The sequence below is a fragment of the Podarcis vaucheri genome (assembly GCF_965113315.1).
Source record: "Podarcis vaucheri genome assembly, chromosome: 3".
NCBI classification, from domain to species: domain Eukaryota; kingdom Metazoa; phylum Chordata; class Lepidosauria; order Squamata; family Lacertidae; genus Podarcis; species Podarcis vaucheri.
The window spans coordinates 19709350-19722335 of NC_138761.1; the positions used below are offsets into that span (position 1 = coordinate 19709350).

General features: G+C 45.0%; 1 protein-coding gene across 7 annotated transcripts in view; it reads left to right on the forward strand.

Moving 5' to 3' along the window:
• The window catches only part of LOC309529423 (hypoxia-inducible factor 1-alpha-like), a 36485-nt gene that overhangs the window by 16941 nt on the left and 6558 nt on the right, over window positions 1-12986 (forward strand). For 5 of the 7 annotated variants that reach the window (XM_082217565.1, XM_082217566.1, XM_082217569.1 and 2 more), the window contains 4 exons: window positions 7233-7396; window positions 8326-8431; window positions 10460-10712; window positions 11680-11789. In XM_082217565.1, the coding sequence (XP_082073691.1) occupies window positions 7233-7396; window positions 8326-8431; window positions 10460-10712; window positions 11680-11789 (633 nt within the window). Of the gene's footprint in view, window positions 1-813; window positions 888-930; window positions 1197-7232; window positions 7397-8325; window positions 8432-10459; window positions 10713-11679; window positions 11790-12986 lie in introns of those variants that run through there. The other 2 variants (XM_082217571.1, XM_082217567.1) reach the window with 2 other exon arrangements.

A 12986-nucleotide genomic window follows, 5' to 3' on the forward strand; every position in this document is an offset into this window, starting at 1 on the left:
CATGCATTCACACTTAATGTCTTCTGCATGAGTCACTTCCACCTCATATCTGCATTACTCTACAAAATTTCTTTTTAATAATCCATACAAAAAATCCTATTTAAATACATATGTGTATTTTATCTCAGTGCACACATGCCTAAAGATGGCTTGGTCATAAAATATGCATTTAAAACACATTTTAGTAAGTTTGTTTGTGCTGAGACCTATCACAAATTTCAGAGCGTTGTGAAATCGAAAGGATAATTGTTCTCATATCTGAGGGCAGGTTCTTTTCCTTCAGGATTCACAGAAACTGAATTCCTCACGCATCTCTCTGTAAAATGCACAGTTAAAGGTATGTGTATCCCCCCCCACACACACTGGAAAACTCAGTTGCTGTGCATCCTGATTAGGATTGGGACCATAACAGATGGGGACCAGATTTAACTCTTTGCTCTCACACCATGATCTAAGTGAAAATCCTCTTCCTCAAAATTGCTATTTGGCACAGGAGAGAAATTTCCATCAGTGCAAAAGTGAGCATCTTTGCTGTGCTGGATAGCAACTTTGGAGGGTCCGGGACGATTCTCATCCTGGCCTGGCCTGATACTGTACCAGAATCCATGGAGAAGGAGGCAAGACTGGTCAGAAATCTCAGGACCACGGAGAGCTCCAAGTGAACAGCTTGCTCCAAAAATAGTTGAGAGCACATGGAACCTTTTAGTGCTTTTGCTCTCAGGGCTCCTCCCTATTGTGACTAACTAACCTGACATTCTTAAAGGGCCAACACTCTGCCCTGGAGACATGCACTTCTCCTCCATTCCCTAGCCTCACACCTGGTGCACTCCCTGTGCTGCTGGACTGCTGAGATCTCAGAGGAGGCATTTGATGCCTAAAGCCCTGGGGTAGGTGCCTGTGAGGTTCTGCACTCTGGCCCTACAGATACAGGAGGTTCTTCTGGGGGTGCTTTTGTTCCTCAGCCTGTCATTTCATGCTCTCAATCAGCTGCACAATCAGAGTGCCCTACACTTGGGTTGGCTTCTTGGCTACAAAGCCTGCAGCCTCTGACGTGGAAACTTGGCTGCTGATGGACTCTGGGTTCACGAAAAGGGGGAATCAACTGCAACAACAAAACAACAACATTTGGCCTATGCATCTAAGTCAAGGCAGTCTGCATTCAGCGCCATTTAGCAACAGTGGCACAACCTCCACAGGTGTAGCTCATCTAAGAGGTGTGGTTTTGACATGGGCAATGGCATACTGTATGGAGTGAGCAAGTGAGCTCATTGCGATGCCTTGATGCTTCAGCATACCTTCGCTTGTACTTTTCCACTCTTGCGCCATTTGTGCCTTTTACCTAATTTGCACATTCCCACCTTTTTAATTATTAAAGTAGTCATGCCGTAGCACTTACATTAAAAAGCCTTTTAGCGTAAATTTCAACATTGATTTTGAAAACTGCTGCCTTTCCACTTGGTGCCATTTTATCACCGTAGGGGTTTTTCCCTCCTTCCTCCACTTTTCACATGTACTTATTTTCCTTCTACTTTTTAGCCTTATTCGAGAAATTGCATAATGGTCTGAAATTTTTTTTTTAAAGTGTGGGAGCACACATTTTAAAATGCAAAAAAGAGAGATAGATGCTCAGGTGAATTGCCCCCTTTCTGCCCATAAGTGTGGATTAAACACAGGGGGAGACATACGCACACAGTAAGCTCTATACTCCTCCTCTTCAGCTTAAACATTTTAAAGTAATTTCCAGGACCGGCTGTGTGCTAAGTATTGCAATCAGTAGGTACTTGAGAAATTTGATACAGTCAGAACCTTGTTTGATTAGATGCCTCTTCCTCCAACGCCCCCGCCAGCCACCTCCTGGAGATGCAACATTAAAAAATAGCATGGTTTTGGAAGTAGCTCTGGGTCTACAATGACCCAGACAAACTCTGTGACTCCAGACATCCTTTTTATTGTGCATTTGTTATTATCTGTGCTCAAGATGGCATTGGGCTGGTTATATGCAATCCCATCTTAAGTACTGTTCATGCCTGCAAACTTTTTTTGGGGTGGACATACTTCTTTGTTTCAAACTGGTGTATGTCCCACTACTTCCTGTGTGAGAGCCAGTGTGGTGTAGTGGTTAAGAGCGGTAGTCTCGTAATCTGGTGAACCGGGTTCTATTCCCCGCTCCTCCACATGCAGCTGCTGGGTGACCTTGGGCCAGTCACACTTCTCTGAAGTCTCTCAGCCTCACTCACCTCACAGAGTGTTTGTTGTGGGGGAGGAAGGGAAAGGAGAATGTTAGCTGCTTTGAGACTCCTTCGGGTAGTGATAAAGCGGGATATCAAATCCAAACTCTTCTTCCTGCTGAAACCCTGTATTTTTTTATACTAGATGTTTGTGGTGCGGGGAAGGGGGAGGTGTCCTGCCTTTGTTCCACTATAGTGCAAAAGTGCTGCTTTGGATTACTATAGAGTGATAACACTGGCAAAATTGTTTTAAAAATTGTCAGCTTTGAATGTGTTTTGATGTATTTTAATTACTGTTTTGAGTTTGTTTTTATTCCTTTGTATTTTATAGTTTTTTTAAAGTTTGTAAACTGCCTTGAACCCCAACTTGGGGGAAAGCAGGATATAAGTACTTTAAATAAATAAATACACACTGGGGAAGCATCACAGAACAACTAACAAAACGGAATGGTGTGTAGACAGTTCATTATAAATCTGCTACCAATGACTGTTATTGCATCAATGGCACGTCTAGAATATACCTGAAAGAAAAATGGGGCTGGGGCTCTGTCCTGGCCTACAAATGGAACCTAGGTTTAGCTCATAATCATAGAACTGTAGAGTTGGAAGGGACTAGAAGGATATTCTAGTCCAGACTTCCTCAACCTCAGCCCTCCAGATGTTTTGAGACTACAGTTCCCAGCATCCCTGACTACTGGTCCTGCTAGCTAGGGATCATGGGAGTTGTAGGCCAAAAACATCTGGAGGGCTGAGGTTGAGGAAGCCTGTTCTAGTCCAACCCCCTGCAATGCAGAAATCTTTTGCCCAATGTCAGGCTCAAATCCATGACTCTGCGAGTGTCATGCTCTTACCGATGGAGCTATATACTGATGCTCTTCTATGCAACTTAAATATTAAACCAGTCTAGGTTTAGTTAGAAGATACCCTGTTCTTTTAATTTTAATGCAATGCCCCATTACATCCGTCACTTTACTCCTGAATCTTTAATAGTACTTTAATTAAAAATCTGGAGTTGAACCACAATGCTTTACTTTAGGGGAATCTTACCCACACGACGGTCCTGCCTAATGCTACTGAACTGATGGAAGAAGAACGGACTAAATCCCTATCCGTATGTTCAACAGAACGCACACATGAGGGCTTAAACTGGGGAGGGGGAACAGGCAGACACATGCAATCCCCTCCCCAGCATCTCTGTCTGCCTGGGTTATGCCTGTCCTCAAACTCCCCACATTCAACAGGAACGTCTGACGGGGGGCTTGTAAGCGCGTTCCTACATTGTGCAAAATGGACCTCCCGATAAGATGGCATTGGCAGGAAGTCCTCACCTGCAGAGTCTATTGCTCAGTTGGGTATATAAGGGGTGAGATGATATTTCACAATATTGAAAATAACATACAAAGATGCATCGTATAGGGTAGGCCATTGCATGTTCTTTTGAACGCGTTAACAGGGCTGTAAGTCTGTCTCTTCCACAAGGCTAACTCAAAATATTTTGCTGCCTGATGTAAATGACATGAGGTAGAAAGGTAAAGGACCCCTGGATGGTTAAGTCCTGTCCAAGGCGACTATGGGGTTGCGATGCTCATCTCGCTTTCAGGCCGAGGGAGCTGGCATTTGTCCACAGACAGCTTTCTGTTGTTGTTTTTTTAAATGATATTTATTGAAACATAGGATTTAAAAACAACAACAACACAAAAAAGACAAAGTTACAAAAAAAGAAAAGAAAAAAAATAAAAACACAAAAGGAAAAAGAAACAATAAAACCATTTTTTTCCAAATTCTCCAAATTTCATTACCTTCTTTCCCTGACCTCCTCCCCCTCCCATCTCTTGTTTCTTGATTAGTAATTGTCCCAGCAAATCCTTTCCATAGTTGATAATATTTTATCATTATGTTTTCTTACTCTAATCTCATTTTATCTTTTAACAACAAACTTAAAGTTTAAAACTCAAATCTTTTTTTTTAAAGAATTTCTCAAAATCAACCCTTTTACCAGATTCTTTAAATATTTTAGCCAGAGCCAATTAATTTCATTTCAGCATTTCCCAACATTCATAAAACTTTTCTAATAATAGTTATAATATTATAAGAAAGTTCAATTCAATCTTCTTCCAGTGTCCCCTCCCCCTGGTCCCGGGGTTGTCAGTCTTTTTTTCCTCATTAGTCTAGCGCATTAACCTGGTGCCCTTATATCCAAGGCCCTCAAATCTCTTCCATGTCCCTTTCACAGCTCTTCTTCATTTGTTCCTTTCAGTCGCAGGAACTCCAGCCTTGTAGTATTTTTGACCCTTTTCGACAAATCAGCCCCTTTCACATAGTCCAGACAAAGCTCCATGTATTGTTTTACAGCATGTTTCAGATTCCCTCCAAACTTAAAAAGCCCAACCGCTCCAAATCTCTGACGGCCCATTTCCAAGCTCTGAAAGTCCAAACATCCCAGCATAGGGGGTTCAGTCCAACCCCCCATTTCTAGTCCAATCAAGACTTTATCTTTCAAATCCAAAGGCTCATTTTCCTGCTGGGCCAAAAGTCCCTCCATCTCTGGCTCCCAAGATTCAACAAAGTCCTCTTCTTTTCGTTGTTCTGTCTTGGCACACTCCTGTTTTAATTCCTGAATGGGCTCCTTATGATTTTCCACTGCCTGATCAAGAGCACTGGCAGCTTTTATCATAAAGTCCATCTTCTGACTTAATTGATCCAATAGGGCGCTTATGTTGCAGAGAGCACCCAACAGTGCTTCTGAAGTCATTGTCTTACAAGGTCACAGAACTCTTCCCACGATCGAAATCAGTAAGCAATTGCAGTTCCCAGGTTACAATTTCATGGCTCCCCTCTAGGGGGAGAAGCTTCTGATTGTTCTTTACCTCGAGTACCTAAGGAACAAAGTATCTTCCTCAAAATATTCTGTCCATTTTCTTTTTTCTTTTTTTTTTTTGAAAGCGAAAAGAAACAATGGAGTCACAATGTTTCCCTCCTTTTAACTATCTGTCAAAGTATTTATTTCTGGTCAATGAGCTTCAAACGTCAAATCTGACCCCCCGCTCCAGGGGCAGGGCGGTGGAAATTTACTTTACTTTCACTTTATTTCCGCAGGTTTTAACAAGTCAATAAAAAGACCCCCTTCTTCTCCTGCTTCCGAAGGGGGGTTCCACTGTCTTAAATGGTGAAAGACGATCTTTTAAGAGAGATTTTTAAGGCTCTAGTTTGCATTGTCTTTGCTTTGTTATAACACAAGGGAACGGAAAGGCGACTTCCTGTTTAGCTCTTTCCGTTTCAGTACCAAATTGGGGTAAATTTTAAAGTCCAAATTCCTTTAACTTCGCCAATGCTTGTTTAAAATCCAGATATTTAACGCTCCAGTACTCACGGTTGGTTATTTTAGTGCCAAATTGTCCCAGGAAGAAGGCAGCGCTCTCCGGTGACAGCTATGTGGCTTCGCTCCGCAGAAAAAGCAATCGACTCACAGCACAGTGCCACTTCCCCCTCTTCACTTCGGAGCCCGTTAGTGGGTTCCTTAGTGGGTTGGGGCGCTAAAGGTGCCTGCCGAGTCCCACGGTCACAGGCTTCATCCGCCTGTGATTTCCAAAAGGGTCCCCGCTACGCCGCAGCGGTAAGACCCGTTTCATGCGGAGCTTGTCCCTCCTGTTCAGAGGGAATCCGCCATCATCGGAGGCGCCACCCCGGAAGTCTCCACAGACAGCTTTCTGGGTCATGTGGCCAGCATGACTAAACCGCTTCTGGGGGCACCCCACATACAAAAACCAATTTGGTCAGGCAGTTGAATAATTTTGACGCTGGTGGTAGGATATAGTCCTCCACAACTCCTGAGGCAACAGGCTGGCTTTTGTTGTCTAGCACAGGGGTCAGCAAACTTTTTCAGCAGGGGCCGTCCACTGTCCCTCAGACCTTGTGGGGGGTCAGACTATATTTTGAAAAAAAATATGAACAAATTCCTATGCCCCCCAATAATCCAGAGATGCATTTTAAATAAAAGGACACATTCTACTCATGTAAAAACACACTGATTCCTGGACTGTCCATGGGCCGGATTTAAAAGGTGATTGGGCCAGATCCAGCCCCCGGGCCTTAGTTTGCCTACCCATGAGCTAGCATATATAGCTCTGTCCTCCAACAGAGCAAAATGGCCAGGGGGCTGTAAGACGAACAACTAGGGGGCTGCTGCTGCCTGAGGCAGTCACCTCATACTGCCTAGTGATAGGACTGAGTCTGCCCTTTCCTCTTTGCGGCACCACAAATTTGAATCTTCCATGTACAGTGGTACCTTGGGTTACAAACACCTCGGGTTACAAACACTTCAGGTTACAGACTCCGCAGTGGTACCTCGGGTTACAAACACCTTGGTTTACAAACACTTCAGGTTACAGACTCTGCTAACCCGGAAGTAGTACCTCAGGTTAAGAACTTTACTTCAGGATGAGAACAGAAATTGTGCACCAGCGGTGTGGCGACAGCAGGAGGCCCCATTAGCTAAAGTGGTACCTCAGGTTAAGAACGGTTTCAGGTTAAGAACGGACCTCCAGAACGAATTAAGTTCATAACCAAAGGTACCACTGTATTCAGAAGTGGGGTGCCCTCAAAGAATTATGGGAAGCGTAATTCATCCCTCATTGGAGCTACAATTCCCAGCACCCTTAACAAACTACGAGTCCCAGGGTTCTTTGGGGGAAGTAATGTGCTTTAATTGTGGGTGGTGGCACCACTACCCATGCGTCAAAACATGAAGGGAGTCTCTGGGTCGTTCTGCCTCACAAGGGAGGCAGAGGTTAGAGAGCCTGTGCATAACATACTGCAAACAGATTGTGACCTCTTTATGCACAAATCAGGGCTCTCTCGCTCTCTCGTCTGACGCAGGGGCTGAAAAGTTGGAATCATAGGACCGTGGAGCTGGAAGGTGATGTGCAGCAAGCCTTTAGCCAATGAATGGGAAGCCTCGTTCTGTGGATCCAGAGTACCAATTAATCTGTCTCTTTATTTTCTCAGATTTACATGAAGTGATGGGACTATCCTTTAATCTCGCAACTTCTGCTGCACTGAAAGACCCAGAACTGCTGCTTTCCCTCCCAGGGTTCATCCTGGCTTTCAATACAAATGGCAAACTGGCTCACGTCTCTGAGAATGTGTCCCACTTCCTTGGATTTTCTGTGGTAAGTCCAGGCTATTGCAGGTGGGAGGAAGCCAAGTTTGTCTTGCTTGGTGTAATCCAGGCATAGGCAAACTCAACCCTCCTGATGTTTTGGGACTACACCTCCCATCATCCCTGACCACTGGTCTTGTTAGCTAGGGATGATGGGAGTTGTAGTCCTAAAACATCTTGAGGGCCGAGTTTGCCTTGTTGTTGTTTAGTCGTTTAGCCATGTCCAACTCTTCGTGACCCCATGGACCAGAGCACGCCAGGCACTCCTGTCTTCCACTGCCTCCCGCAGTTTGGTCAAACTCATGCTGGTAGCTTTGAGAACACTGTCCAACCATCTCATCCTCTGTCGTCCCCTTCTTCTTGTGCCCTCCATCTTTCCCAACATCAGGGTCTTTTCCAGGGAGTCTTCTCTTCTCATGTGATGGCCAAAGTATTGGAGTCTCAGCTTCAGGATCTGTCCTTCCAGTGAGCACTCAGGGCTGATTTCCTTAAGAATGGATAGGTTTGATCTTCTTGCAGTCCATGGGACTCTCAAGAGTCTCCTCCTATGCCTGGTCTAATCTAATGCAGTACTGTTGTCGAATTCAGCTAGCTATCTCTCTCCAAGGTCTAATTTGAGTATTTTTTCAAACCTTTTTCACTACGATCCTTTCAACTGGAGGCAAGAAGGATTGGGGCTGAAATTTGTCAACATGCTAACATTTGCAATGGGAAATGTCTGTAGCATGAAATGCTATGGTGTGCAAGTAGGTCAAAAAAAGGCAATTGCGCTTACAACTCCTAAAGCTTTTGTTAGAATATTTAAGGTCACACTTCTCCTTCAAAAGTTGATAGTCCTCAAGGTTTCACTTTTAAAATATCGTGGCACACAGCTACGTGCTAAACAAGTTGCCTGTCGTCATTCATTGGCTGCTATGATTTCTCATACTCTTCTTGCAGGTAGAACTCTTAGCCCACACTGATTCCATCTTTGACCTCCTGAACAGCCCAGCAAGCAGGATTGTCCAGGAGAAGCTCAGTTTTGCCCAGCAGCATCCAGGCACTGGTAAGGACAGATCTTTGCAGCTGGGGGATACCGTATTTCTCGCGCTATAGGACGCATTTCCCCCCTCCAAAAATGAAGGGGAAATGTTTGTGCATCCTATGGAGCGAATGTAGGCTCCTTGGCTTCAGCGATAGCAAAGCGAAGCCTCCAAAGCGCAGAGGGATAGCTCCCCCCGAGTTCTGGAGGCTTCGTGTTGCTTTCGCTGAAGCCGCCTGAAGCCCCCGGAGCACAAGGGAAACTCCTGCTGCGCTCCGGGGGCTTCAGGCAGCTATCTGCAAGCCTTCGGATCGCAGCAGGAGTGCCCGCTGCACTCCGAAGGCTTGCGGATAGCCGCCTGAACCCTGGAGAGTGAGAGGGGTCGGTGTACACCGATCCCTCTTGCTCTCCAGGCTTCGCTTCGCTGGAGAGGCACTGCACAGTTTTCCCTCTCTGCGCAGCGCCCCTTTAGCGAAGTGGGAGGAGAAATGGAAGGGGCTCCGTTTCTCCTGCCGCTTCACTGAAGGGGCGCTGAGCAGAGAGGGGGAGAATTTTTTTTCCTGTTCTCCCCCTCCTATGGTCCGGTGCGTCCTATGGTCCGGTGCGTCCTATAGAGCGAAAAATACAGTAATTAATATTTATGTGACACTGCATCATCTCAGCTGGTTAGCATGGTATGCTGCAGAAATAAACATCGGCGTCCGATTTCATATATTCCTTTAATGTGAAAAGCAAAGTTTCCTTTCTTTTTTTGTTCTTTGTTTCTTGTCTAGAAAAAGAAATATATTCCACCTTTTATCAATTGATTTCAGGGTCGTTTAGAGTCGCACACAAATACAATAAAAACAAACATCCATTAAAGCCACAATAGAACAACAGAATACTGAGATCAATTCAAATCTGCCAGCACATCTAAAAAACCTGGGTGAACAACACCAAAGCTTAACCTGGAATCTGAAAAATAACAAAGAAGGTTCCAGTGAAGCCTTGTTGAGGAGGAAGTTCTATAAGCAGTCAGTCACAGCTGGTCTCCACGACCCACCTCACTTCTGGGGCACTCAAAGAAAGGCATCAGCAAATTACTTACATACTTGGAAAGTTAAAACAAGAAAAGTTATTCCTTTAGGACAGGGGTTGGGGAAACACTTCAGATGTTCCTGGACTCCAGTTCCCATCAGCCCCAGCCAGTATGTCAGAGACGATGGGAGTTGTTGTCCATCAATATCTGCTGTGCCACAGGTTGTCTACTCTTGCTTTAAAGGTAAAGGTAAAGGGACCTCTGAACATTAAGTCCACTTGCGGACGACTCTGGGGTTGCGGCGCTCATCTCACTTTACTGGCCGAGGTAGCCGCCGTTTGTCCGCAGACAGTTTTTCCGGGTCATGTGGCCAGCATGACTAAGCCGCTTCTGGCGAACCAGAGCAGCGCACAGAAACGCTGTTTACCTTCCCGCCGGAGCGGTACCTATTTATCTACTTGCACTTCGACGTGCTTTCGAACTGCTAGGTGGGCAGGAGCAGGGACCGATCAACAGGAGCTCACCCCATCACGGGGATTCAAACCACTGACCATCCGATCAGCAAGCCCTAGGCTCAGTGGTTTAGGCCACAGCACCACCCGCGTTTCTCTTGCTTTAGATGTTCTTAACTCTAACTGCAACCTGGGAGTAAAATGCATCTTCTCAAACCACATGGAATTGGGTGACAAGTCATTTTCTTTCATCTTGTCAGACTAGGGAGAGTAAATGTGGGACCTTCCAGATGTTGATGGACTAGAGTTCCCATCACCCCTAACTAGCAAGACCAATAGCAAAGGATGATGGGAGTTGTAGTCCAGGAGCATCTATAGTCACAGATCACCCATCCCTGTATTAGACCACAGAGCTGGATTTAAAATCGGGTTACACAGAGTTTGTGTTTTGTGTTGGTGTACTTATTACAAAAAGGAATCGGAGGAGTGCCTCCAAGTTCCTGCCTAGTATCAGCCCTCACAAACCTCAATCTGCCTCTGAGCTTTAAGCATCCTGATTTATTTATATTTTAATTGCTGCAGAAATTGAGTTCATCACTGAAATGCGCACTTTGAGAGCCTTTCGGGTGAGGTATGGAAGGAACCGTTTGATGGCTGTGCGTGGCAGATTCCTCATGCTCAATCCGCAGTCGACCTCCTCCTCTCCTGCCTTGACCTTTGTTGCCTTCTGTACTCCTGTCACACACCTGTCAGAAGATGTAGATGGGGCTTCCAAAGACTCCTCATTCCAGAGCCAGCACACACTGGATATGAAGATCGTGGAGATGACTGACAAGTAAGAAAAATCCACTATTTGAGCAGCTTAGTAGGGCCAGTATGGATATTATTTATGATATAATTTATTCAATTTATATCTTGCCTTTCCTCCCGAAGCCAAAGGAACGCAGGGTGGCAAGCACATCAATTTTAAAAACAAACAAAACATTTTTTGAAGCAGTATAAGACCAGTTTAAAACATTCTATCAGCCATTGATTTCAGGGTTGCCAGGAGCAGCAGTTTCCAGGCATCAAACACCGGGGTAAAAGAAATGTTTTTCAATTGTTCCTGAAAGTCAGTAGTGATGGAGAGAGATGCATTACACAGCGACAGCATTCTACAAACGGATTGAGTTGCCAAATGACCAGAAAAGAAAACCTGCCCTCTGTTCCTGTGTTTTGATCTGCAATCATTAGCAGGTGAAGATTTTCATGGAAATCAACTGCTGCTAGGGCTTTTGGTGGCTGGGCGTAGGCAGAATACACTTATAAGCACAGGAGCAGAGGCCAGTAAACAAATAAGTTGGCAATCCTATTCTAGGCAGTGGTGTTTGCTTGCCACAAAAGTTCTGTTGTTGCCTGTTGTGCTTTCTTTCCCACTTAATGATGGAGATACCATAGTATTGTGTTATGTACTGAGCTGAATAGGATCCAAAATGCAGCAGTCTGATTGGTCCTAGAACAATAGGATTCAGAATGCAGCAGTCTGATTGGTCCTAGAACAATGCAGCAGTATGATTGGTCTGCAGAAGCCACCCAATCCAGCTCCAGGTGGAAGTGAATCCGCAACCTGATTGGCCTATAGGAGAATCCTGGAATTAGCCAATCACGTGCGGCCCATTGTGTAAATAATGTATATAAAGCAGATATTTGGGGAGAACATTCATTCCTCGCTACTATGAGCTGAATAAAGAGCATGAAATCCACACTGAACTCCGAGTATATTTCATATTGATTAAACTCTTCCCTGTTTTCTCCCCCTCAAGCGTTATTTACCATCTTGGTTATCAAAAGGAAGAGCTGGTTGGACAGTCTTGGTACCATCTCCTGCATCCTGAAGATACTGGAAGAGCTGTAGAGATTCACAGGACTCTGAGTGAGTGTTGTGCCTGAGACGGAATGACTAGGAAGATAGAAGCAACATCCACACCTCTTTAACAGTCATGGCATCACTCAGAGAATCATGGGAGCATTCCTACGCACATCCCTATGGAAGTAAACCCTACTGAAAACAGTGGGGCCTACTTCTAAGTAAACATCCATAGGCTTGCACCATTGGAGTGCTCTCACCGCATAGTATTAAGCAAGCTGGCCACTGTTTTTTTAGACTCAGCTCTCATCTATGATTTGGTGAAACAGCTGGCCTAACTTGCAGGGTGTTGTATAGATTATAGACATATACAGTCATACCTCGGGTTACAGACGCTTCAGGTTGCGTTTTTTCGGGTTGCAGACTGCCGAAACCCAGAAGTACCAGAACGGGTTACTTCCGGGTTTGAGCAGTTGCACATGCACAGAAGTGCTTAAATCATGCTTTGCACATGCACAGACATGCCAAATCGCAACCTGCATGTGCGCAGATGTGCCGCTGCGGGTTGCGAACGTGCATCCTGCACAGATCACTTTCGCAACCCGAGCGTCCACTGTACTAATGGAATTTGGAGTAGGGTGGTTAGAGAAGAGGTGGGGAAAGAGTATAGGGTGCCTGCATGCTCAATACTTTTGTAGAAGAGGGTTGTTATGCAACTAGCCACCAAGGGTCAGGTAGTTTCGATACTGGCAGCAAATCTCATGTGACATTGTACCTGTGATAGGTAGCCGTCCAGCCTCTGCCAGATTTGAATGGCTTTAAAAGAGGATTAGATAAAGTCATAGAAAATAAGGCTACCAATCGTTTGCTAATCCTGATGGCTATATGACTCTATCTCCACTGTTGGACACAGAATGCTTCTGAATACTGATTACTGGGAAATGCAGGGGAGGGTGCTGTTGTCCTGCTTGCAGTTTTCCTAGTCATATGGTTGACCACTGTGAGAACAGGATGTTGGACTTGATGGGCCATTGCCCCGATCCAGCAGAGCTCTTCTTATAATCTAATTGGGTCCGTGGACCAAAGCCACAGCTGGCTTACTTTTTTCAGCTGGCCTTTGGGACTCAGGATTGTGTTGGCTTAACTGCTTTGCAAACTTGTCAAAATAGAACAGTGGCACAATGTAATTTCAGCTCGGTTGACTGCTGTTCTTCCAGTTATCAGGTGTTCTATGTGCCTATGTTTAAATGAATAACCCTTTCC